At 38.7% G+C, this 27,746-nt stretch overlaps 1 protein-coding gene and 2 long non-coding RNA genes across 4 annotated transcripts; 1 reads left to right on the top strand and 2 right to left on the bottom strand.

The window, feature by feature from the left end:
- Positions 1 to 6,340: 6,340 nt before the first annotated feature.
- Positions 6,341 to 21,837, top strand: LOC129729942 (putative nuclease HARBI1). Of its 2 annotated transcripts, none has more exons than XR_008728765.1 (4): positions 6,341 to 6,872; positions 6,937 to 7,015; positions 7,184 to 7,522; positions 20,749 to 20,889. XR_008728765.1 is itself a non-coding variant. In XM_055688871.1 (4 exons), exons 1-4 carry the CDS (start codon positions 18,743 to 18,745, stop codon positions 21,021 to 21,023), a joined length of 972 nt encoding a protein of 323 aa, XP_055544846.1. In that variant the 5' UTR covers positions 17,049 to 18,742; the 3' UTR covers positions 21,024 to 21,837. The 2 variants fall into 2 exon arrangements, 1 of the variants encoding a protein (XP_055544846.1); XM_055688871.1 differs by lacking the exons at positions 6,341 to 6,872; positions 6,937 to 7,015; positions 7,184 to 7,522 and adding exons at positions 17,049 to 18,858; positions 18,924 to 19,359; positions 19,419 to 19,563 and having other exon boundaries at positions 20,749 to 21,837.
- LOC129729944 (uncharacterized) lies at positions 11,827 to 13,734 on the bottom strand. The gene is made up of 3 exons (XR_008728766.1): positions 13,176 to 13,734; positions 13,033 to 13,111; positions 11,827 to 12,865 (listed from the first exon to the last, which is right to left on the bottom strand). It is a non-coding gene; the product is annotated as an uncharacterized LOC129729944 (long non-coding RNA).
- LOC129729945 (uncharacterized) lies at positions 21,015 to 22,773 on the bottom strand. The gene is made up of 3 exons (XR_008728767.1): positions 22,287 to 22,773; positions 22,126 to 22,226; positions 21,015 to 22,068 (listed from the first exon to the last, which is right to left on the bottom strand). It is a non-coding gene; the product is annotated as an uncharacterized LOC129729945 (long non-coding RNA).
- Between the last annotated feature and the right edge of the window lie 4,973 nt (positions 22,774 to 27,746).

Raw genomic sequence — 27,746 nt, 5'->3', positions numbered from 1 at the left:
AAAATAAACCCCGCTCAAACCAATAACGGTCCAGGTGAAATTAAAGTTTCGATTTCTTATTTATTTGTACCAACTACCGGCGCATTATTGGTTCTGCACTGTTCATGGGAAAATGCACGTGGAATTAATTGCGGAGTGCCGGGCAAGGAATTCTTGCGGCCCATCGCATAAACAAGGCCACGGATTGTATATCAGGGCAAAAAGATGGACAGAGCGAAAGAGCGCGAGACTGGGCAAAAGGATGATATCTTCATTATCTGCCCCGAGTCCATATAATCAAGCTCGATGCGATTCAAGCCAGCTTGCAGGGTAGCAGAATCTGTTCCGTGGGAAGAGCATTCCAGCGAGTGCGAGCCATGATTCGTTTCGTACAGCGATCGATATGATTTCTAGAACAAGTCTGCGTCGGAAAATATCGTAACTTTTAAGACTAGCATTCGTGCTTGAAGTATGGGTAGATTGCAGGTTTTTAGTAAAAAATGGTGCACTTTTGAGCAGTAACAGGGTTATCGAATGAAACATAACCCAACCCGATTCTAAGAAAACTTAGGATGGAAACAATGCTTGCAACCCATATTTCGATTTACTCGTTTTTCAAAATGATGAAAGCTCAAAGATTAACAAAAGAAGTAAAAATCTGTTGCTATCTAGAACTTATGTTACTGACTTAGGCAAAAGCATGCAGGGCCGGCGGTTCATGTGGGTAGTATGGGTAGTAGTACCCACTCGGAAAATATCCATGTGGGTACTTATCCACACGGAACTATCAAACAACACCAAAAAAAATGTGATGTTGCGAGCGAGCGAGCGAGTTTTCGATGGATATCGTTGAGCGAAAGGTTATAAATCTACAGATTTATGTACAGTCGTAAATTTCTCAGGGAAAAGGATTTTTTTTAATTGTATCATTTACGATAGAGAATTTCATTCACGATAGAGGTCTAAATTTCCTTTACGATAGAGCTTGTTACCGATCGCTTTCAAGGCGATCGGCCCAATTAAGGATTTGTTTAATTTGTAGTATGTAAGTTGTAAATATTTGTTTTGTTTGTGGTTGGCTCATTATTATTGTTGTTAGCTGTTAAATTTATTTTGTTTTCCAATTATTGTAATTTTTGTTTAACATAGCTTTAAGTTATACTAAACATACTAACATAAACATCATAGTTTACTCCATAATTAGGCGTCGATAATTTGCGAGAAAAAAAAAGTTATGTATTGTTGCCGCTTGTAAGCCCGTGGATTTCCCGCCGGTTGACAATCTGGGAATAAAAGAGGCCTTTGGAGCCCACCCCGGAACGTGCAGACCAGACGTTGGGGCTTTTGACGTGGTTCCCAAGAGGCCATCAGAAATCCCAGAAGGCGGCCACACCTTACAGGCGGTCACAAAAATACGTGAAGCAAAATGTACCGGAAAAACCGCAACGGCAAAAGACGGCAAAATAGTCCGCACTAAAAATATCCCAACCGATAAAAAAAAAACCGCTAACCAAAAACAACCCTGACACAACGCCACCCCGGTGTATACCGAATCAAGAAAATATGTCATCAAGATAGCTGCATCCGGGTAAAGGAAAAGAGAGAGAGATGAAGAGAGAGGGAGATCGAGGATTGGGAGAAGGTCGATAGTAGGTGACAGACGTTGGAGAAGACGATTAGAGTTCGAACCATCAGAGAAGACACATGCGAAAATTTGAAAGTGAAAAACTAAAAAAAAAGTATAGTTGTCGAGCAGAAGAAGAAGATAGCGCCGGCTGTCTCCAAGTGGACCGGATTGCATCGTGGAAGAGGACAAAACGTGGACAACTCGGAAGTGTTCCGTGCGTATTACCAGGCGGAAACCGCCGTCAACTTCTCTTCGCCATCCCGACCAGGAAAACATCTGAACGAGCCAGTTCAGCGGGATAGCGATCGTCGAGACGTCCCCAGAAGGAAAACGGCGAGATATCGGCGGAACGTGGAAGCGCCGCCATCATTGGTTGACCGTTGATCGGTCAAGGTACGTACCTCTCTCCCTCCTCCCCTGCATGTCGTCGATGGGCCCCAACGCGTCGTGAACGGTACCGCATCATGAAAACTCAAGTCCAGAATAAAGAAGTAAAATGAACTTTTCTCTTTAATATTAAATTAGAGCCAATCCCTTTTCCGCTAATCTTTCGTTGGTCCGCTTTGCCTGATTGAGATCGGTTTCATCGCATAGTACTGAGTACCCCCCCCCCCCCCCCGAACACGCTACGACCCTGAGAACGTAAGGGTGAGCCAGCTGGGCAGTGTGAGGCAACTCATACTTACAATTGGCGATCCTCGTGAAATAAAAATTTTCAAATCACAGATTTGCAAATTTTTACCGTGTTTCGGGGAGACTCGAGTACAAGTCGTTGCTTGTCTCGATATTAGTTGCATGATTGCTCCTTTAACGGTCTAGCACGTGGCCGATTGTTAGAATCTAGCACGAATAACTGACGAGAAAAGATTACCTGTTGTTAGCGACGCATGACCGAAATACATCCGTGAATTGTAATGCCATTTAATTAGTACGGATAATTTGAAGCAGATAAAAAGAATATTTGCAGCACTTCTTACCATTCGTTTAAAGCAGGTGAATAGTTTTGTATCTAGAATAAAGAACCATGGCTTCAGCTATGGAGAACGGATACACTAAGGAAAATGTGAAACGACAGTATTTGGAAATGCGGGTAGATTTTTTAGAAATTGATGAATTGGACGTAGAACTGGCACTTAGAAATATTTCGTGTACAGATGATTTTTCGCTGTCGCGTAAACGCCGAATGGTACGAGATGCCATGAAGCAAGAACGAGAACAGGGACCGGATGAACAAATGTTGGTTTATACGGTAGAACAAGAATTAGAAATTTGTACGAGGAAATTAGAAGCATTTGAAACGTCGGTGCTCACTGGTTCAAGTATAGCACCAAAAGCCAATTCTTTGCTTTTGCATGTAGCTAATCGTTTAAATTTAGTTTTGGAAAGTTCACTAGGGACGAATCGTGAGCAGGCAAATGGTCTACTAACGAAATGCATAGAATATTTAAACAGATATTTCGGAAAGAATTTAAGAGAGAACGATGATTCGGGGGAAATTCCTGTGACAACCTGTAGTGGAAATGGAAACCAAACGGGTGAGGGGTTAAATACTATTGCGAATGGGAAACAATCTGAAGATGATACTTCGGTGGAGGTTAGAGCGAATATCGAAAAGGAAATAGTGGGATATTTTCGTCGGTTAGGGATTGTAGAGAGCATGTCGGAAACAGCCGATTTAAGTGACCTTAGAGCTTCACTATCGAGCCTTGAATCAGAGTTGATAGCGTTGAGGAAGTTTCGAGCGGAACACGAGACGACTTTGCCTGATAAGAGAGTAAATTTTTTGGTTGATAGTATCCTAAATTTTAACACACCAGCGATCACTGTGTCTTTACTTAATTCATCCGTCTGCACAACCCACTCAGTTTATACCGGCACCACTCCGAAGGTGTCATTTATAAACAGCACGCATTATCCAAGACCGATTACTACCCCAGCAGTTCAGACTCAGCCGAGTGTGCAAGCGAGTAACTCAACCATTGTTAACCAGCTAACGAGTATTCCCGGTGTAGTTAATCCGTGGGCAGGATACACCCCAAACACCACTGTAATAGATTCGAGTACAAGCATGAATTCTAGTCGGCTATCCTGGACTGTCACGTCCATTCAATCGCTTCCTAGCAATCATAGACAGAACGGGCTATACACACAAACCCCCATTTCAGTTTCATTTCCGGGCCATGTGATTGGCAATCAAAATCAAACGAATTTCTTACCTTCATTTTCTTCAGCTGTGATGGGAAACCAGGCAGGATTCCAAGAAATACCGAGCCATAATCCCATCCCCGTTATACCAGTTTCAGAGTTCCAACCGCGATCAGTCGTAACGACCACTCATCGGACCCTGCCAGTATCGCAATGGAACATCGAAAAGTATTCGGGCACTGATCAAGGCACGAAATTAAATGAATTCTTAGCTCTCGTAGGTCAGCTTGCTCTGTCAGAACGTGTGTCGGAGGGAGAATTATTTGATTCGGCCTTTCATCTATTTACTGGACCAGCTGCTAACTGGTACCTGTCTATGAGGTCCAGCTACAGGCTACAAAATTGGCAACACCTTGTGCATGAGTTGCGCAAAACGTTTCGTCATCCTGAACTCGATTCAATGATGAGGTCTCGTATCTATCAGAGATACCAGCAAAAACATGAAACGTTCCAGAACTATTTCTTCGACATTGAAAAAATGTTAAGGTCCATGACTACTCAAATGAGCGACCAAGAGAAATTAGAAATTATTAAACGAAATCTTCGTGTAGACTATAAAAAGGCTTTACTCTGGAAGGATATTCAAACCCTTCCCGATCTGGTTGAAGCTGGAAATTTAATTGATGCTTCAAATTTCTCACTATATCATACTGTTTTCGGCAATCCAAAGTCCACTAACGTGATTGACCATACTAACCTTTCGAGCGACAGAACTGAAAAATGGAAACCGCGCGAAAATCAAAACCGCAATGACAATAGAAAACCAGCAAACCCCAAATTCGAATCGACCGGTCGCCTGTTGCGATCGGAAACACAACGAAGTGAAATGGGAAGAAAACCTACCACGCCGAAGGCTCTGAACGCTGAAAACCCGCAGGAAGGGCCTTCCAAGCCACGTAGGACAATTGACTTTCTTGTCGCGGGTTTCAATCCGCCAGGACCAGATGTCTGTCTAAATTGTCGCTTGCCCAGTCATCAAATAGAACAGTGTCGATCCCTAAAAGGTTTAATTTGCTACATATGCGGCTTTAAAGGGTTTGATACGCAAAATTGCCCCTACTGTCGAAAAAACGGACAGACGATGAACGAAAATCGCCGGTCATCAGAGAAAAACGCGTAACGACTTCTAATTATGACTCTGAGCAAAAGTGCTGGAGCCCCGTCGGTCAGGAAATGTACTCCGATCAGACACCACAGATTTTAGAGATTACTTTTCCCGACTGTTTTGATAATCGACCATACGCGTGGGTAGACATTAACAATTTAAGAATTAAAGGTTTGTTAGATTCAGGTAGTAATCGTACGCTTATCAGCAAGAGTTCATTACAACGCTTAGGCCGCTGTAAAACAAAATCGCTTGAAGAAAGATTAGTACTTCGGTCTGCTGATGGAAGCAGGTTGAATATTATCGGAGAAATTTACTTACCCTTTAAATTTGATGGAAAGACTAAAGTAGTACCTACCTTGGTGGTAGAGGATTTGATCATAGAATGCCTGCTAGGCATGACCTTTTGGTCACGATTTAACATTTATCCCCAGATACAACAGTGTGCTCTCACGGAGATAGAAAACGCACAATCCGAGGGCCAGAAACTTGAAACAACACTATCACCAAAAGAAATGCAATCTCTAGAACAGGTGAAACAGTTGTTCAAAGTAGCAAACCCTGATTGCTTGTCGGTCACTCCACTAATCGAACACACTATAGAGATTTCAAGTGAATGGAAAGCTAAGACCCCAGCTCGCCAATACCCCTACACCATGTCCCCTAGAATAAGAGAGAAAGTAACAGAAGAACTCGATCGTTTGCTTCGGGTAGGAATCATCGAAAGAGCCAATTCAGACTGGTCTCTGAATGTAGTACCAGTAATTAAGCCTTCGGGTAAAGTCAGACTTTGCCTGGATGCGCGCAAATTGAATGAGCGAACGGTGAGAGACGCCTATCCTTTGCCGCATCCAGGGCGTATTTTGGGACAATTACCAAAAGCCAAGTACTTGAGTACTATAGATCTTTCCGAAGCATTCCTACAAATTCCGTTAGAAAAACGATCGAGACGATATACAGCGTTCAGCATCCAGGGGAAAGGCATGTTCCAATTCACCCGGTTACCATTCGGCCTAGCCAACAGCCCGGCTACTCTATCTCGGCTGATGGACCAGGTTTTAGGCCACGGTGAATTGGAATCAAATGTCTTTCACCTTCATTCTTGTTTACGTTCGTATCCTACATTCGTACGAAAGTTTGGATTCGAATGAGTTCGAAAATGCCATTCTTGTTTACGTACAAAGGCCGTACGAATCCATTCGTATCCCGTACGAATGCGATACGTATGCGAAAAGGGTGGATGTCTATGCAAAAATGGTTGATGTCTAGACTTAAGGGTTAGAAAAAGTTTAAACGTCAGGAGAGAAATGTCAAGTGTGTCAAGCCGATTGAGCGAGGCTCCTGACGGCAAACAGTTTTTCACTGGATGAAAATTAAATATTTTTTTATTATAATTTGCATCATAAAAATACCATGTTCTTAAAAATATCGTCGGTAAACGTAAGCATATAACACAAGTTAAACGCGGCTATTAAAACTTTCATTTTCGGAATGAAATTTATTTGGCGAAATATGAAATTGGAACCAAATTTACAAACTCCGTTGCAAAAACATAAGCGCGTCATGGGTCTGCATGATGCAATAAAACTTGTATGTTTACATTTTGTAATCATCTCGAACAGTATTTCTTAGCAAGCTTATTCGCGTTTTTTGAAGATTTGTGATAAATAAGTAAATGTGTGGTTATGTGCGATTCTGCGGACATGGATTCTGATGCGGCTGGAGTAATTACATGCTATCTAGAAGTGACTGTTTTCGTTAATGGATTCGAGTGCTTGTTGCTGTAGAAAATCATCATCAAAAAGCACGGTATAATTTAAAAAAGAAGATTGATCTGCTTGCCGTACGTGAATTTATTCGATAGGAAAACTGTAAATTTACCAGAAGAAGCTTGTTTTAGAATCGGTGTCAACTTTGGCCCTGCGTTTTTGGCCACTTCATGTTTGTAGGAATGCGGTAACTGTGCCATCAAACTCAGAAATTTTTCGTGAAAATTAAATTTATTGTTTTCTTGTTGCAGAATTGTCGAAATTTGAATTTGTCCTTAGTGTTGTTCCGATAAGACAATCAGCCTGGTCTACAAGCTGTCTAAATAGCAGGTGAGTTCATGTGTTATTTTATCTAATTTTTCATGAGGAAATAGCTAAAGGATATTCAACAATTGATTAAATCCTCTAGCCAAAACCAATACCACATTCGTATCCTTTTTTCGCGAACTTGCGTGCGGTGGTTTTTTATAGTTTTTTTTTTTGTGTGGTCAATTGCAGAACACACCGGTTAAAGTTAAGCTGAAGCATCGTACACTAAAGGAGTTGAAGAAGACCATCAAGGGCAAGCGACACAAACGGGACTTCCGTCAGAATACCCTTCGTGGTGCTAGTGATATTAGGCGACCCTAGCGACCGGCCATCGCCTCAGGCCACTGTCTTCGTACGGCTACCACTGCCTCAAAACGGCCCTGTAAACAATGATGAACGATGGATGTGAGGTTCCAGCGAATTTTTATTATGGGCGCTTTCGGAGAATTGGCATCAAACCGACTCGCTTATGTAATACAAAAAGGACGTAGGTTCCGTAATAAAGCTCAATAAGTTGGAATGCACTTTGTGAGTAGACTATGAAAAATAAATGGTCGATAAAATCTACTATTGGAAGCTTACTGCTTTTTTGAAGTTAACTCCTGCTATTTATTCGCGAACTTTATTAGGTTTATATGCAACTATGCACTTTTTAAACAAACAGGTTTTAAATGAATGGAACTTTGCCAGCTTTTTTATTAAGCAGTTGTCTTAGCTTTTTCGTCACATCCGTAAATTTATTCAATCGCGCTCTAGTTTACTCTAAAGAGCATAATTCAAGAAATATTTTACGTGTGCTTCAATGACCACGCGATGTAATGGTAAAGTGTTTGGGTGTGCTCCGTGGTGGCCCTCGTTGGCGTTATGTTCACTCGAGCGCATAATCAATCATACCACAAAAACAACGTGTTAGTTTTTATTTCAGGTACAAGTGGCAATAATTTGGGTTTGGCTTGCTTTGTTTTGAGTGATACAAACTATTAACGATTGGATTGGTAGCCGAAGTTAATTGGAAATTTCGATTTTCTTGTATATCGGCACAGCGATTATGATACGGTTTCATTGCATTGTCTCCTGGTGGTCGGAAGCCCAGAGACCAAGTAGTAACCTTATCATGAACGTTGTTGTATAGCAACGATTGCACCACCTACCACAGTGATCCAGATCAGTTCCATGCCGCTACCACTAATTCCTTTCTTTGATACTTGTAGATGCTGTACAGGGTTCCTCGATCTCTAGTAGCAACTAGTATTGGATTGCTACTCCAAATATCTCATCCTCTATTGATCTGCAGCTGGCCTGGCCATCTACATTATTTACTAGGTAGTGAAAAGCAAAATCACCAGGTGTTGCATACCAAAAATAGTTTGCTATTCCCAGGACGGTTTTTTGTGCAGTTTCAGCTGATCCTGTTTAATCGCGGGCAACACACGGGCGATATGCTATGCTATGCTAGTTAACTCCTGATGCTTGTCCGAATGTGGTGCTCATTTGCTAATTTGTTGTTTTTTTTGTTAGTGCCAAAAAAGCCGTTCAATAAAATCACCATGCGTTTCAATTGAAGAGTTACTGCAATGCATGATGGGGACGCATCTGATATATTTTGTTACGTTGAAGATTAAAAAATCTCCAATTTTTAAAATATCAAGCGACACGGTCTCCTGTGTCCTGGAACCCTCCAAATCGGCCAAATGAGATAAGATAATGGTGTTCGCATAGTTATTGTTGTTCAAAGCACAATTAGATACTTTTCTCGAAAGGCCCATTAATTATCTTCAATTTAAGGTCTAAACACTCAAAATCGGTAAAACGGCTCGAAGGTTACAAATTTATGATAATTTAAAAATTAAAATAAAACCCAATTTAAAAAAAAAATCATATGGTTTGGTAAACCATTTAAATGTTTATAAAGCATGTTAAACTAGATTTTCAATAACGTGGTCCACTTTTGAGGTTCTATTCATCATAGCTTCGAGCGCTTTGAAGCACCCCTAATATATGTCCGATCGAGTTAAAGTTTTACACAGGATTTTTTGGAGCCTGTGTAAACGTACATAGTCATTCTTCAAATTTGATCGTGTATATATATATATATATATATATATATATATATATATATATATATATATATATATATATATATATATATATATATATATATATATATATATATATATATATATATATATATACATATTTATAAATATTGTATTAGGAAAAACATAATAACAGTTCATTTATTCTATTCAGAAGTCATGTTTTTTATTTGCAAATCAATCAATTCTTTTTTTGCTTTCAACTTTTCCAAGGCAATTTTTTCAATCTCGAGATTATGGCGGCGCTGTTCTCGAAGTTGCTCGGCCTGTACATTGTGGATCTCCAGCAAACGTTTTGCCACCTGCTTATTGTAATATGCTAGATCTTCTAGCTTTTTCGTTTGCTGTTCCAATATTTTTTTTAAATCCTGATAAAAAAGCTGTTGTTGCTCAACCTGCTGATCAAGTAGGGTCAGCGCATTTTGTTTTGATCGAGGAGTGCGTTCGGGCTCTGGGGTGGAAGGCTCCTCGGGAATACCTCCTGCTGCTTCAGCATCCTCGTTAGGGTGTGGGGAATCCGACTCTTCCCGGTTGGTATTCTGGATAACCCCATGTGAAGAGGTTGACGGTACGCCATAAGAGACGCAACCGTCTATCCCTTCAACCGCTGGGGTTAATCCAGATATTTGCAACACTCTTTCTTCGAGAGCGCTAATTTCAACAATTTTGTTTGGACCTCCCCCAGTCGCCTTTTGTTCTCGCTTATTGTGGGCAAGTTTCCGCTTCAAATTCGACTTCCAGTCAAACCACACCTGAAACATTGAGCTTACAATTATTTTTGACCTTATATATACATATATATATATATATATATATATATATATATATATATATATATATATATATATATATATATATATATATATATATATATATATATATATATATATATATATATATATATATATATATATATATATATATATATATATATATATATATATATATATATATATATATATATATATATATATATATGTATATATAAGGTCAAAAATAATTGTAAGCTCAATGTTTCAGGTGTGGTTTGACTGGAAGTCGAATTTGAAGCGGAAACTTGCCCACAATAAGCGAGAACAAAAGGCGACTGGGGGAGGTCCAAACAAAATTGTTGAAATTAGCGCTCTCGAAGAAAGAGTGTTGCAAATATCTGGATTAACCCCAGCGGTTGAAGGGATAGACGGTTGCGTCTCTTATGGCGTACCGTCAACCTCTTCACATGGGGTTATCCAGAATACCAACCGGGAAGAGTCGGATTCCCCACACCCTAACGAGGATGCTGAAGCAGCAGGAGGTATTCCCGAGGAGCCTTCCACCCCAGAGCCCGAACGCACTCCTCGATCAAAACAAAATGCGCTGACCCTACTTGATCAGCAGGTTGAGCAACAACAGCTTTTTTATCAGGATTTAAAAAAAATATTGGAACAGCAAACGAAAAAGCTAGAAGATCTAGCATATTACAATAAGCAGGTGGCAAAACGTTTGCTGGAGATCCACAATGTACAGGCCGAGCAACTTCGAGAACAGCGCCGCCATAATCTCGAGATTGAAAAAATTGCCTTGGAAAAGTTGAAAGCAAAAAAAGAATTGATTGATTTGCAAATAAAAAACATGACTTCTGAATAGAATAAATGAACTGTTATTATGTTTTTCCTAATACAATATTTATAAATATGTATATATATATATATATATATATATATATATATATATATATATATATATATATATATATATATATATATATATATATATATATATATATATATATATATATATATATATATATATATATATATATATATATATATATATATATATATATATATATATATATATATATATATATATATATATATATATATATATATATATATATATATACACGATCAAATTTGAAGAATGACTATGTACGTTTACACAGGCTCCAAAAAATCCTGTGTAAAACTTTAACTCGATCGGACATATATTAGGGGTGCTTCAAAGCGCTCGAAGCTATGATGAATAGAACCTCAAAAGTGGACCACGTTATTGAAAATCTAGTTTAACATGCTTTATAAACATTTAAATGGTTTACCAAACCATATGATTTTTTTTTTAAATTGGGTTTTATTTTAATTTTTAAATTATCATAAATTTGTAACCTTCGAGCCGTTTTACCGATTTTGAGTGTTTAGACCTTAAATTGAAGATAATTAATGGGCCTTTCGAGAAAAGTATCTAATTGTGCTTTGAACAACAATAACTATGCGAACACCATTATCTTATCTCATTTGGCCGATTTGGAGGGTTCCAGGACACAGGAGACCGTGTCGCTTGATATTTTAAAAATTGGAGATTTTTTAATCTTCAACGTAACAAAATATATCAGATGCGTCCCCATCATGCATTGCAGTAACTCTTCAATTGAAACGCATGGTGATTTTATTGAACGGCTTTTTTGGCACTAACAAAAAAAACAACAAATTAGCAAATGAGCACCACATTCGGACAAGCATCAGGAGTTAACTAGCATAGCATAGCATATCGCCCGTGTGTTGCCCGCGATTAAACAGGATCAGCTGAAACTGCACAAAAAACCGTCCTGGGAATAGCAAACTATTTTTGGTATGCAACACCTGGTGATTTTGCTTTTCACTACCTAGTAAATAATGTAGATGGCCAGGCCAGCTGCAGATCAATAGAGGATGAGATATTTGGAGTAGCAATCCAATACTAGTTGCTACTAGAGATCGAGGAACCCTGTGCAGCATCTACAAGTATCAAAGAAAGGAATTAGTGGTAGCGGCATGGAACTGATCTGGATCACTGTGGTAGGTGGTGCAATCGTTGCTATACAACAACGTTCATGATAAGGTTACTACTTGGTCTCTGGGCTTCCGACCACCAGGAGACAATGCAATGAAACCGTATCATAATCGCTGTGCCGATATACAAGAAAATCGAAATTTCCAATTAACTTCGGCTACCAATCCAATCGTTAATAGTTTGTATCACTCAAAACAAAGCAAGCCAAACCCAAATTATTGCCACTTGTACCTGAAATAAAAACTAACACGTTGTTTTTGTGGTATGATTGATTATGCGCTCGAGTGAACATAACGCCAACGAGGGCCACCACGGAGCACACCCAAACACTTTACCATTACATCGCGTGGTCATTGAAGCACACGTAAAATATTTCTTGAATTATGCTCTTTAGAGTAAACTAGAGCGCGATTGAATAAATTTACGGATGTGACGAAAAAGCTAAGACAACTGCTTAATAAAAAAGCTGGCAAAGTTCCATTCATTTAAAACCTGTTTGTTTAAAAAGTGCATAGTTGCATATAAACCTAATAAAGTTCGCGAATAAATAGCAGGAGTTAACTTCAAAAAAGCAGTAAGCTTCCAATAGTAGATTTTATCGACCATTTATTTTTCATAGTCTACTCACAAAGTGCATTCCAACTTATTGAGCTTTATTACGGAACCTACGTCCTTTTTGTATTACATAAGCGAGTCGGTTTGATGCCAATTCTCCGAAAGCGCCCATAATAAAAATTCGCTGGAACCTCACATCCATCGTTCATCATTGTTTACAGGGCCGTTTTGAGGCAGTGGTAGCCGTACGAAGACAGTGGCCTGAGGCGATGGCCGGTCGCTAGGGTCGCCTAATATCACTAGCACCACGAAGGGTATTCTGACGGAAGTCCCGTTTGTGTCGCTTGCCCTTGATGGTCTTCTTCAACTCCTTTAGTGTACGATGCTTCAGCTTAACTTTAACCGGTGTGTTCTGCAATTGACCACACAAAAAAAAAACTATAAAAAACCACCGCACGCAAGTTCGCGAAAAAAGGATACGAATGTGGTATTGGTTTTGGCTAGAGGATTTAATCAATTGTTGAATATCCTTTAGCTATTTCCTCATGAAAAATTAGATAAAATAACACATGAACTCACCTGCTATTTAGACAGCTTGTAGACCAGGCTGATTGTCTTATCGGAACAACACTAAGGACAAATTCAAATTTCGACAATTCTGCAACAAGAAAACAATAAATTTAATTTTCACGAAAAATTTCTGAGTTTGATGGCACAGTTACCGCATTCCTACAAACATGAAGTGGCCAAAAACGCAGGGCCAAAGTTGACACCGATTCTAAAACAAGCTTCTTCTGGTAAATTTACAGTTTTCCTATCGAATAAATTCACGTACGGCAAGCAGATCAATCTTCTTTTTTAAATTATACCGTGCTTTTTGATGATGATTTTCTACAGCAACAAGCACTCGAATCCATTAACGAAAACAGTCACTTCTAGATAGCATGTAATTACTCCAGCCGCATCAGAATCCATGTCCGCAGAATCGCACATAACCACACATTTACTTATTTATCACAAATCTTCAAAAAACGCGAATAAGCTTGCTAAGAAATACTGTTCGAGATGATTACAAAATGTAAACATACAAGTTTTATTGCATCATGCAGACCCATGACGCGCTTATGTTTTTGCAACGGAGTTTGTAAATTTGGTTCCAATTTCATATTTCGCCAAATAAATTTCATTCCGAAAATGAAAGTTTTAATAGCCGCGTTTAACTTGTGTTATATGCTTACGTTTACCGACGATATTTTTAAGAACATGGTATTTTTATGATGCAAATTATAATAAAAAAATATTTAATTTTCATCCAGTGAAAAACGGTTTGCCGTCAGGAGCCTCGCTCAATCGGCTTGACACACTTGACATTTCTCTCCTGACGTTTAAACTTTTTCTAACCCTTAAGTCTAGACATCAACCATTTTTGCATAGACATCCACCCTTTTCGCATACGTATCGCATTCGTACGGGATACGAATGGATTCGTACGGCCTTTGTACGTAAACAAGAATGGCATTTTCGAACTCATTCGAATCCAAACTTTCGTACGAATGTAGGATACGAACGTAAACAAGAATGAAGGTGAAAGACATTTGATTCCAATTCACCGTGGCCTAAAACCTGGTCCATCAGCCGAGATAGAGTAGCCGGGCTGTTGGCTAGGCCGAATGGTAACCGGGTGAATTGGAACATGCCTTTCCCCTGGATGCTGAACGCTGTATATCGTCTCGATCGTTTTTCTAACGGAATTTGTAGGAATGCTTCGGAAAGATCTATAGTACTCAAGTAGTTGGCTTTTGGTAATTGTCCCAAAATACGCCCTGGATGCGGCAAAGGATAGGCGTCTCTCACCGTTCGCTCATTCAATTTGCGCGCATCCAGGCAAAGTCTGACTTTACCCGAAGGCTTAATTACTGGTACTACATTCAGAGACCAGTCTGAATTGGCTCTTTCGATGATTCCTACCCGAAGCAAACGATCGAGTTCTTCTGTTACTTTCTCTCTTATTCTAGGGGACATGGTGTAGGGGTATTGGCGAGCTGGGGTCTTAGCTTTCCATTCACTTGAAATCTCTATAGTGTGTTCGATTAGTGGAGTGACCGACAAGCAATCAGGGTTTGCTACTTTGAACAACTGTTTCACCTGTTCTAGAGATTGCATTTCTTTTGGTGATAGTGTTGTTTCAAGTTTCTGGCCCTCGGATTGTGCGTTTTCTATCTCCGTGAGAGCACACTGTTGTATCTGGGGATAAATGTTAAATCGTGACCAAAAGGTCATGCCTAGCAGGCATTCTATGATCAAATCCTCTACCACCAAGGTAGGTACTACTTTAGTCTTTCCATCAAATTTAAAGGGTAAGTAAATTTCTCCGATAATATTCAACCTGCTTCCATCAGCAGACCGAAGTACTAATCTTTCTTCAAGCGATTTTGTTTTACAGCGGCCTAAGCGTTGTAATAAACTCTTGCTGATAAGCGTACGATTACTACCTGAATCTAACAAACCTTTAATTCTTAAATTGTTAATGTCTACCCACGCGTATGGTCGATTATCAAAACAGTCGGGAAAAGTAATCTCTAAAATCTGTGGTGTCTGATCGGAGTACATTTCCTGACCGACGGGGCTCCAGCACTTTTGCTCAGAGTCATAATTAGAAGTCGTTACGCGTTTTTCTCTGATGACCGGCGATTTTCGTTCATCGTCTGTCCGTTTTTTCGACAGTAGGGGCAATTTTGCGTATCAAACCCTTTAAAGCCGCATATGTAGCAAATTAAACCTTTTAGGGATCGACACTGTTCTATTTGATGACTGGGCAAGCGACAATTTAGACAGACATCTGGTCCTGGCGGATTGAAACCCGCGACAAGAAAGTCAATTGTCCTACGTGGCTTGGAAGGCCCTTCCTGCGGGTTTTCAGCGTTCAGAGCCTTCGGCGTGGTAGGTTTTCTTCCCATTTCACTTCGTTGTGTTTCCGATCGCAACAGGCGACCGGTCGATTCGAATTTGGGGTTTGCTGGTTTTCTATTGTCATTGCGGTTTTGATTTTCGCGCGGTTTCCATTTTTCAGTTCTGTCGCTCGAAAGGTTAGTATGGTCAATCACGTTAGTGGACTTTGGATTGCCGAAAACAGTATGATATAGTGAGAAATTTGAAGCATCAATTAAATTTCCAGCTTCAACCAGATCGGGAAGGGTTTGAATATCCTTCCAGAGTAAAGCCTTTTTATAGTCTACACGAAGATTTCGTTTAATAATTTCTAATTTCTCTTGGTCGCTCATTTGAGTAGTCATGGACCTTAACATTTTTTCAATGTCGAAGAAATAGTTCTGGAACGTTTCATGTTTTTGCTGGTATCTCTGATAGATACGAGACCTCATCATTGAATCGAGTTCAGGATGACGAAACGTTTTGCGCAACTCATGCACAAGGTGTTGCCAATTTTGTAGCCTGTAGCTGGACCTCATAGACAGGTACCAGTTAGCAGCTGGTCCAGTAAATAGATGAAAGGCCGAATCAAATAATTCTCCCTCCGACACACGTTCTGACAGAGCAAGCTGACCTACGAGAGCTAAGAATTCATTTAATTTCGTGCCTTGATCAGTGCCCGAATACTTTTCGATGTTCCATTGCGATACTGGCAGGGTCCGATGAGTGGTCGTTACGACTGATCGCGGTTGGAACTCTGAAACTGGTATAACGGGGATGGGATTATGGCTCGGTATTTCTTGGAATCCTGCCTGGTTTCCCATCACATTCAATCTCGAGATTATGGCGGCGCTGTTCTCGAAGTTGCTCGGCCTGTACATTGTGGATCTCCAGCAAACGTTTTGCCACCTGCTTATTGTAATATGCTAGATCTTCTAGCTTTTTCGTTTGCTGTTCCAATATTTTTTTTAAATCCTGATAAAAAAGCTGTTGTTGCTCAACCTGCTGATCAAGTAGGGTCAGCGCATTTTGTTTTGATCGAGGAGTGCGTTCGGGCTCTGGGGTGGAAGGCTCCTCGGGAATACCTCCTGCTGCTTCAGCATCCTCGTTAGGGTGTGGGGAATCCGACTCTTCCCGGTTGGTATTCTGGATAACCCCATGTGAAGAGGTTGACGGTACGCCATAAGAGACGCAACCGTCTATCCCTTCAACCGCTGGGGTTAATCCAGATATTTGCAACACTCTTTCTTCGAGAGCGCTAATTTCAACAATTTTGTTTGGACCTCCCCCAGTCGCCTTTTGTTCTCGCTTATTGTGGGCAAGTTTCCGCTTCAAATTCGACTTCCAGTCAAACCACACCTGAAACATTGAGCTTACAATTATTTTTGACCTTATATATACATATATATATATATATATATATATATATATATATATATATATATATATATATATATATATATATATATATATATATATATATATATATATATATATATATATATATATATATATATATATATATATATATATATATATATATATATATATATATATATATATACATGATAATGCATCATGACCGAATAAAACAACTTTTACAACAAAAAAAAAAATATATATATATATATATATATAATATGCATCGTAAGTGGCTGTCGCAGTTACGATAACACACACATGCAATGTTAAACGGACAGTTATTTATCATCTCCCTATGCCCGTTGGTTGTTCCAAGCTGGCGCTAATGTTACACTTTACAGCCTGACATCCTCTGGCACAAATCCGAGCGGGATGTCAGATGATTATGATTCAAGAGAGTAAGGCTGATCCTATAATGAAACCGAGGCGGTGCAAAACACGTGTTTTTCACACCTGGAGAGTAATATAAACAATGGGAAATATATGAAACGGTTTGCTTTGTATTCATTATGACATCGGCCTAAGATAAAGGAGAAGCGAAGCCCAATATCATCGCTAACAGCCGCAGCCGATCAGCAGGCTGTCAACAGCGCAGGCCAAACCAAACTAACTCGAAATGAACAAACTAGGGTATCATTTCTGAACGAACAAAATACGTGCGCAAGAACGAGCTGTCGTGTGCAACACAAGACGGCTTCGTTGCCTGTGTAAGCTTCAACTGAATGTGAGCTCTAATGAATAGCTCATTCATCAGGATGCTAGAGTAAAAAGATAGAATAGTCGTCAATATACTATCACACCGCAGTAATCTTCCGAACAGCCTTATGAAGTTCTACGTCAAACTTTTGGCCGTGGCTCTGCACACAACGCTTTCTGATCATTAGATTCATACTTATATAGACCATTTTACGAAACGTTTCTGAACTCAATTCATGAATGAAATTTTGACAGAAAGCTCGGAACCGCTCACATAACGCACGTAAAAGCAACATCAATATCAGCAGGATCCGTGACACCTGTCAGTTCGTAAAATGGTCTATACAAGAATCAATATGAGGTATTGTTTTTTTTTATTTTAGTTTGGTTGATTTCGTTTCCGTAAAATTTCAGCTGATTAATATCGACGAAAGAGAAACTCATTACAAATATGTCTTCGAATGTCGATATTTTTTTTTATCCTCGCTTATATTCCGTCGGTCTAGTTCCGCCACTGTTGAGGCCAATTCGAATGTCGATATGAATTTTATCTTTCAAAACGAAATTTTTGAAAATCAACATTTTGTATTAACAGTAGATATAAAAATTATCACGAAGAAGTAACCAATCCGCTGGGTAGGAATCACGCCTCGAAACCTAATGAGACAAAATTTTACGTAAAGCATCTAAAAACCAATGTATTACAAGCAACGATACTTCAAGACAAAGCCCATGACAAAGATGTTCTCATATCGATAAAAAAAAAATAATTCAAACGATTTTTATTTGAGTTTGAGTCATTGTTTGAAAGTATGTGGAATCAATTTAGAATAGTTCAATTAATTGAATAAAGAAAACAAATGAGAGGGACGAAGTTCGCCGGGTCAGCTAGTACAGGATATAATTTATCCGCAGTATATTTGCGCCTCACATAACTGGCATTATTGAGTGAAATAATAGACGTTGTGCACCATCACATAAAAGGACCACTCACCGATTCAATCTCAACTACTCGCTATATTTAGGGCTGTGCATTTACCCACGGCAAGGCGAATCGCTTTGCGATACTATTCACGCTTACTATGTTACCGTCCATACAGTGCGGAGAGTGATAATAAATAACGTTTGTTATTGGATTATATGCTAAGTGATTATTAACAAATGTGTCGATATATATTTGTGGCAACAAATCGCCTGCGAATTTTGTAGAAGCAATATTCTATATTTTCTGGTTATATTCGTGATGGATTCTATTATGTTAGGATATATAGCTGCGCAAGAAGACAAAAGGCAAAATTGTAGACAGCGAAGATGTAACCTACGGAAAAAGAGTAACGTCATGAGTTTGTCCGCTACAGAGTGAGTTTTTTAAAAATGCCACAACAAAGGCAAGTTTGTGTTTAATTTACTATAAAATCTTTTAGATTCAAAAAGAATTTCCGATTGAATAAAACTGCTTTTAGAAATGTACTGAGTGAAATAGAAAATGATTTTCCTCCACAAAGACATGGCGGGTTATCTGTATCAGACAAACTGGCCGCATGCTTGAGATTTTTTGCTGAGGGAAGCTACCAGCACGGAACAGGAAAAGACTACGACGTTGCGATTGCGCAACCAACTTTTTCTAAAATCCTCAGTGAAATGCTAGACATATTGGAAAGAAGGATTTGCTCGAAATGGATAAATTTTGAAATGACCGCAAATGAAAAATATCAAGCAAACCGATATTTTTTTGAAAAGTCGAGAATACCCGGTATCATTATGTGCGTGGATGGGACACACATAAAAATTATCCCACCGAAAGTTGATAGAAACTTATATTATAATAGGAAAGGATTTTATAGCCTTAACGCAATGATCGTAAGTTTTAAAAATTCCATGTACTTAGGAATAATCACGTTAATACAAATATTTCATAGATGTGTGACCACACTCAACGGATCAGATTTATCGATTCCAGCTACCAGGGATCAAATCACGATTCCCATGTTTGGGGACTGAGTTCAGCTCGTGCACATTTACGGGATATGCACAGAAACGGCAATACAAATATTAAAATTTTAGGTTTGGCAATTATTTTTCTGGTTTTATTCCTGCGTATTAGAAGATTTATTATATATATATATATATATATATATATATATATATATATATATATATATATATATATATATATATATATATATATATATATATATATATATATATGTATATATATATATATATATATATATATATATATATATATATATATATATATATATGTATATATATATATATATATATATATATATATATATATATATATATATATATATATATATATATATATATATATATATATATATATACATATATATATATATATATATATATATATATATATATATATATATATATATATATATATATATATATATATATATATATATATATATATATATATATATATATATATATACATAGTTTCTTTTACCGAACTCAGCAATCTTTTTAACGAGTTCTCAATTGAAAGTCAGATATCCATTTTTTTTTGAAAATCACACGCCAAACACTTAAAAACTCAGCTTCGGAACTCTGAATATTTGAAAATGGCGAACATTTGATGTTTCGTTTTGACAGATGCAGAAAAATTACCGAACAGTATAGTAAAAAAACAACAAGAGTTCAGTTAAACAATTGAAGAGTTTTCAGCGACACCTAGGAAGATGCTGACGGATCGTCAAATATTTACTGAACTTTATAAAAGTGTAGAACATACTTTAGTTTACAGAAAAGGTCAGTAATGTTTTTTGCTGAGTTCGTCAAGTGCCTTTTGCATAACGGTAATTCGGTAAAAACTTCAACCAACATCAGTTATTTTTGAGAAAATTACAAAATGATCAGTATTTTTTCAAATTTACTGAACATAACCGTAATAAAAATTACTGAACAATTGAAACGAGAATAAGTGTAAATATATATATATATATATATATATATATATATATATATATATATATATATATATATATATATATATATATATATATATATATATATATACATATATATATATATATATATATATATATATATATATATATATATATATATATATATATATATATATATATTTATATATATATATATATATATATATATATATATATATATATATATATATATATATATATATATATATATATATATATATAAAGAGAGAGAGAGAGAGAGAGAGAGATACATATAAATTTCTGTTATTCTCAGGTGATGCTGGGTACCCTTCCGAACCGTGGTTGATAACACCATACCGAGCGCCAGAACCAGGAAGCCCCGAAAGTGATTTTAATTCTAGGCACAGCTTGGGTAGAGGCATCATTGAAAGAACCATTGGTGTCTTGAAAAATCGCTTCCGGTGCATTCTTGGTTCTCGGCAGCTCCATTATGCTCCAGCTAAAGCGGCTAAAATTGTGAATGTCTGCTGTGCGCTGCACAACGTTTGTTCGAGCTACATGGAAGAAAACGATCTCGAGGATGTTTGAAATGTTTAGTGTTCTAAATGTAACATGTTTGTGATGTATTTACTACACTTAGGCTAACTAGACGGCACAGCAACGTTTTTTGACTATTCTAATCGTCCAGTCTTTAAAAAAAGTGACCAGATTTTGGCACTCATTTTAAAACAATTCCTATTTGTGACACTCGTAGAAATGCAGTAGAACTTGCGGTCTATAAACAAAACGAGCATCATCATCCTTTTCCTTCCCAAGTAGTGCAGCCGACGTCGTTATTGGTCAGTGCAGCGGTCCAGAAACGAAATTTATAGGGAATTTTAGATATAGAGCTCGATAGCAAAGTTTTAGAGAAAAACTTTCTTCAACAAAGTTGTTACTTATGATAAAGCGCTTATTGAAAAATGATTAAAAATTGGGGTGACCCAAATTTTCGATTAAATCAAATATCTAACTTTTTTATGGATAGAAGTTGTTTTACGATGTTTTAGCTGCTTTAATTCTAAACAGTGAAAGCACACCGATTTCTTTTTTTCGTATTATTTCTTGAAACGAGAAAAATATACGTTGATTTGATCCAAAAAGATAAAAAATCAATCACCTGGTTCAAAAATTATGTTGTTTTTAGAATAAAATACAATGAATAAAGCTGTTTTTATTAGGATCACCCTATTTCGGAGCTGGTCACTCTGACGACTTAATGAAAAAATACGGCGGTTTGGTTATTTTCATCGAAAATCCATGTCTGCAATTTTGACCACAATTGAAGCCCTTTGGATGACCAACACTCTTGGGAGATAAACCGAAGTGCTTCACGCCAGAACCGTAACTAGATATATATAATAATCGATCATGAAAATATTTAAAAAAAAATTATTATTAAATCTTAATCTTAATATTAATAAACATTATTAAATAAAATAAAATAAAATTATCCGTCATTTGTATTTTTGGTCAACACCAAACGGAACCAGCTCTCAAAACTGTCCTTTGTAGCTTGTAGTGGTTCATTGACCCAATTGTGAAAATTTGAGGCATCCGAAGAAATTGGTTGCTTTGTTGTATTCTTGGTCTTCTACAAAAATAACAACATGAAATAGTTATACTAACAATGTAATAAACAGTAAAATACCTTATTTGCTGGTAATTTCAAAAGCGTTGGAAACTGCCTAATTTACCCAGCAAAGTTATCTCCTGTATCTCCAGTAGCCAGTAGCTCCTGATCGATTATTTCTACAATATCAATAGATTTAAATATTATTATTTTCAAACACTATTAATTGAACTAATTACCTAGTACACAAATCGGCATCCAAGAGCAATGATAAATTAATAATCCTGTATCATGTTACCCAGTCAACTATCTGCGCCAATCAAATCTGCTTGCTGGTTGACGCTTTGCTGTTGCCGGGAAGACGATCCAAATATTCGGCAGATTTTTGTAGTACCTTGATGGTAGCGACTTATTCCTTTTTTCTATCACCATTCTCCCAGAACTAACGGCAAACCTCAATCAGTTTCTAGCGGCTTTTTTTTTCACGCGAAACAACCAAAACATTCCTCGGCGACGGCGATTTGTATCAACTGGAGGTTTTTGAGAATGGATTTTCACAAATGTTCTTTAGAATTTACTTACACTTCACAAATCAATAAAAACTATTCGGTTTATTAATTTTTTTTTTTCAAAAAACTAACACCAAACGGCAGAAAAACAAGAAAAAACTACCGGCGCCGGCGATTCGTACAGCGATTCGCAACTTTTGACTGACGTTTGCGAACGAGAGCAAAAAGAATACGGATACGCATTCGTACGTAAACAAGAATGGCACGTTCGTACGAAAGCAACAATGTTCGAAAGCTCGAATTGGTTAGAACGAATCGGATTCGTATGCGTTCGTATGGCATTCGTACGTTGCTGCTGCTTTCGTACGAAAGCGATACGGCCGTAAACAAGAATAAGGGTGTTTGTCTATCTGGATGACTTGATTGTTGTCAGCAATTCTTTTTCGGAACATCTTCGGCTATTGAGAGAAGTTGCTCGTCGATTGACATCAGCTAATCTAACAATAAACTTAGATAAGTCCAAGTTTGGTGTGAGCGAGTTGCCATTCCTAGGTTATTTGCTTACAACCGAAGGGTTGCGAGCAAACCCAGAAAAAGTACGAGCCATTGTGGAGTACGAACGACCGACCACCGTCACAAAATTGCGGAGGTTCCTAGGAATGGCCAACTACTATCGGCGGTTTATAGACGATTTCAGTGGCACGACAGCTGCTTTAACTGATCTTCTAAAAACCAAAGCAAAAATAATCGAGTGGAATGAGAAGGCGGAGGAAGCATTCTGTACAATTAAAGAAAAGCTAATTACGTCTCCCATCCTAGTAAGTCCTGATTTTGAAAAAGAATTTTCAATTCAAACGGATGCTAGTGACGTGGCTGTGGCCGGGGTACTAACCCAGGAACAAGCTGGACAGGAGAGAGTCATAGCTTATTTCTCACACAAACTTACCACGCCGCAGAAGAATTATCACGCCTGTGAGAAAGAAGCATTGGCTGCTCTTCTGTCCATTGAAGCATTTCAGGAAAATCGAGGGTTCGCACTTTACACTCGTTACGGATTCTTCCGCCCTCACCCACATTTTGACCACTAAGTGGAAAGTTTCATCACGTTGTAGTCGATGGAGTTTAACTCTGCAACACTACGATATGACCATTATCCACCGAAAGGGAAAGGACAATGTGGTAGCGGACGCACTGTCTCGTAGTGTGGCGATGGTGTCAACTCGTTCGACCACGTCGTGGTACGAAGATCTGAAACAAAAAGTTCTCAGTCAACCTGACAAATTTGTGGACCATCAGCTGTTCGATGGCGCCCTACACAAATTTATTTCCGTACCGAACCACCCGTACGATTATAAATTCGAATGGAAATTGGTAGTCCCTCCTGAAAAGCGTGAGTCGATATTAAAAGACAGCCACGACAATGCCATGCACTTAGGTTTCGAGAAGACGCTAGCCAGAGTTAGACTGCGTTACTATTGGCCTAAAATGTCCCGAGATGTTAAACTTTACGTCCAAAACTGTGATACCTGTAAGGAAACCAAAGCAGCGCATGTGCCAGTAGTGCCACCCATGGGTGAGCAAAGGGTTACCACGCATCCTTGGCAAGTTATTGCCGTCGATTACGTTGGGCCCTTGCCTAGAAGCAAAAGTGGACACCAACATCTTTTGGTTGTCCTTGACGTCTTTAGTAAATGGGTGATGCTTACACCAGTTCGAAGGGTAGATAGCAAGTCACTCTGCACAATCCTCAAAAATCACTGGTTTCTTCGGCTTTCTACACCACAAGCAATAATCACTGATAACGCATCGGTCTTTCTGTCCCGAGAATTCAAAGGTCTACTAGAACAGTTCGAGGTACAACATTGGCTAAGTTCGAAATATCACTCCCAGGCAAACCCTGTGGAGCGAGTGAATCGAACTGTCAATGCTGCCATTAGAACTTACGTACGCGAAAACCAAAGACTCTGGGACAGCAAGATCGCGGAAATAGAAAATATATTAAACACTTCCGTACACAGCGCTACTAAACTAACACCGTTCTTCATAGCGCATGGGCACGAGTCGTTCGATAGAGGAACCGAACACCGATGGTTCACAACAACGAATGCTCCCACCGACGAAGAACGCGACAAAACCAAGCAAGAAATGTTTCCAAAAATTTACGATTTAGTCCAGAAAAACCTAAAAAAGGCGTATGAAGATGGACGACGAAGATACAATTTGCGACACAAACAATATTCCGCTCCGTTTCATGATGGACAGCTTGTTTATAGGCGCAACATGAAACAGTCGAACGCAGCCGCAGGATATAATGCTAAATATGGTCCTATGTATCTTCCCGCAAGAGTCCGATCGAAAATAGGATCTTCGTCATACCAGTTGGAAGATCTGCAGGGTAAAAATCTGGGTGTGTGGCCAGCTGCCCACCTCAAGCCCAGTTAGTGTATTTGCTGTTATATTGTCTTGTACATCATTGCGGAATAATACAATTTTTATATGCTTCACTGCAGTTCGTTGCACACGGATTGTAGTTGATCTAAAAACAAAAAAAAAAAAAATGCAATCTGTCAGAGGTTAAAGTCCGACGACTAAACCTTACTCAATAATGCTGCTTTGCAATCACAACCTAACCAGTTGTTCCCTCTCGATACCACGAGTTCGATCCGCTCCATTTTAATCTTCGTTAGATTTAGTCCACCGCTCCGTTTGGGAAGATTTCCAAATAGTAAAATAAAATTAAAGAAAACTGTGCACTCGTTGTTGTCTCACGAAATGTGAACCACGATGAATTTACTGTCAGAGAACGAGATCCGAATTGACAACTGCAGTGTCACCGCTAGAAAAAGCGGCTCGCATCTCGTAATGAAATTCGAAAGTGGAGGGGCATGTCAGTAGAATTTATAACTGCTCACCATTCGAAACTAGGGTTCGAATCGGTTGATGTTAGGTACTTTCGAGGACGATAAGCTAAAATTTATGGCTGGAGTTAATGGGTGACCTAGGTTGCTAGAAATAAACATTTTCGCTGGAGACCAGAGTCTTATCGACGATGAAGGTCAGTAGCAGGACTTCTGATAAACGAAGGTAACCCTGAAAATAGCGTGGAGTTGACGAACGTCAACGGTGAAGCCTTATGACCCCGAATATGATTAATCAGGCAACTAGGTAACTTCATTGAACCAGAAAAAAAGCAAGGCGGAAAGAAAGAGCCTTGTGGGAAGGAGAATACCCTTCTAGTGACAAGAAAAGCTATAGTCACAGAAGCTAGAATAAATAGAATTAGAATGAGCGAATGGACATGAATGAAACGGGGGAGGATGTTTGAAAATTGAAGACGCGTCAATTGAATGGGATGTATGAAAGAATAAGAATGAGTGGAGAAATAGTAGAATTAGGTTTTTCTTTGTATAAAACAAAGAAGTACGAAAATGGAATGGAAGTAAATTAGAATGTTTTCCCGTGGAAAAATAAAAAGCCACCAAGAATGGTAAGAAGAAGTAGTTCGAAAAATTAGGAGAGGTGGAAGCATGATCACAAGAAGAGGCAAAACATTACGCGGACACGAACGGTTATGAAGTGGGTAACAGGTAATAAAAGTAAAGGAAGATCCAGTCGTGCAACGTTAACTAGACAGAGAGGAGCATATATGCAAAGATTGTTGAGACAGAGACGAAAAATTATATGCATAATTTTTCTACCCCGACTCGGGGAAGATTGTTACCGATCGCTTTCAAGGCGATCGGCCCAATTAAGGATTTGTTTAATTTGTAGTATGTAAGTTGTAAATATTTGTTTTGTTTGTGGTTGGTTCATTATTATTGTTGTTAGCTGTTAAATTTATTTTGTTTTCCAATTATTGTAATTTTTGTTTAACATAGCTTTAAGTTATACTAAACATACTAACATAAACATCATAGTTTACTCCAAAATTAGGCGTCGATAATTTGCGAGAGAAAAAAAGTTATGTATTGTTGCCGCTTGTAAGCCCGTGGATTTCCCGCCGGTTGACAATCTGGGAATAAAAGAGGCCTTTGGAGCCCACCCCGGAACGTGCAGACCAGACGTTGGGGCTTTTGACGTGGTTCCCAAGAGGCCATCAGAAATCCCAGAAGGCGGCCACACCTTACAGGCGGTCACAAAAATACGTGAAGCAAAATGTACCGGAAAAACCGCAACGGCAAAAGACGGCAAAATAGTCCGCACTAAAAATATCCCAACCGATAAAAAAAAAACCGCTAACCAAAAACAACCCTGACACAACGCCACCCCGGTGTATACCGAATCAAGAAAATATGTCATCAAGATAGCTGCATCCGGGTAAAGGAAAAGAGAGAGAGATGAAGAGAGAGGGAGATCGAGGATTGGGAGAAGGTCGATAGTAGGTGACAGACGTTGGAGAAGACGATTAGAGTTCGAACCATCAGAGAAGACACATGCGAAAATTTGAAAGTGAAAAACTAAAAAAAAAGTATAGTTGTCGAGCAGAAGAAGAAGATAGCGCCGGCTGTCTCCAAGTGGACCGGATTGCATCGTGGAAGAGGACAAAACGTGGACAACTCGAAAGTGTTCCGTGCGTATTACCAGGCGGAAACCGCCGTCAACTTCTCTTCGCCATCCCGACCAGGAAAACATCTGAACGAGTCAGTTCAGCGGGATAGCGATCGTCGAGACGTCCCCAGAAGGAAAACGGCGAGATATCGGCGGAACGTGGAAGCGCCGCCATCATTGGTTGACCGTTGATCGGTCAAGGTACGTACCTCTCTCCCTCCTCCCCTGCATGTCGTCGATGGGCCCCAACGCGTCGTGAACGGTACCGCATCATGAAAACTCAAGTCCAGAATAAAGAAGTAAAATGAACTTTTCTCTTTAATATTAAATTAGAGCCAATCCCTTTTCCGCTAATCTTTCGTTGGTCCGCTTTGCCTGATTGAGATCGGTTTCACCCCCCGAACACGCTACGACCCTGAGAACGTAAGGGTGAGCCAGCTGGGCAGTGTGAGGCAACTCATACTTACAAGCTCTAAAGTTTTGTTTTCTCGTAAAAATTTCCCATGCCAATTTTGAGCTCAAGCGAACTTCGGGAAGTAGAGCCTCAAAGCGGTAAAAGTAACTGTTTTTTGATCGATGAAAGAAATGTTCGAACTGGGAGTGTCTCTTGTATGTTCTGGTGTAACTCGAGTCTGCCAGCGC

Source organism: Wyeomyia smithii, chromosome 3 (genome assembly GCF_029784165.1).
Source record: "Wyeomyia smithii strain HCP4-BCI-WySm-NY-G18 chromosome 3, ASM2978416v1, whole genome shotgun sequence".
NCBI classification, from domain to species: Eukaryota; Metazoa; Arthropoda; class Insecta; order Diptera; family Culicidae; genus Wyeomyia; species Wyeomyia smithii.
Note: the sequence above shows the minus strand (reverse complement) of the source record. Positions and strands in the feature narration are given on the sequence as shown.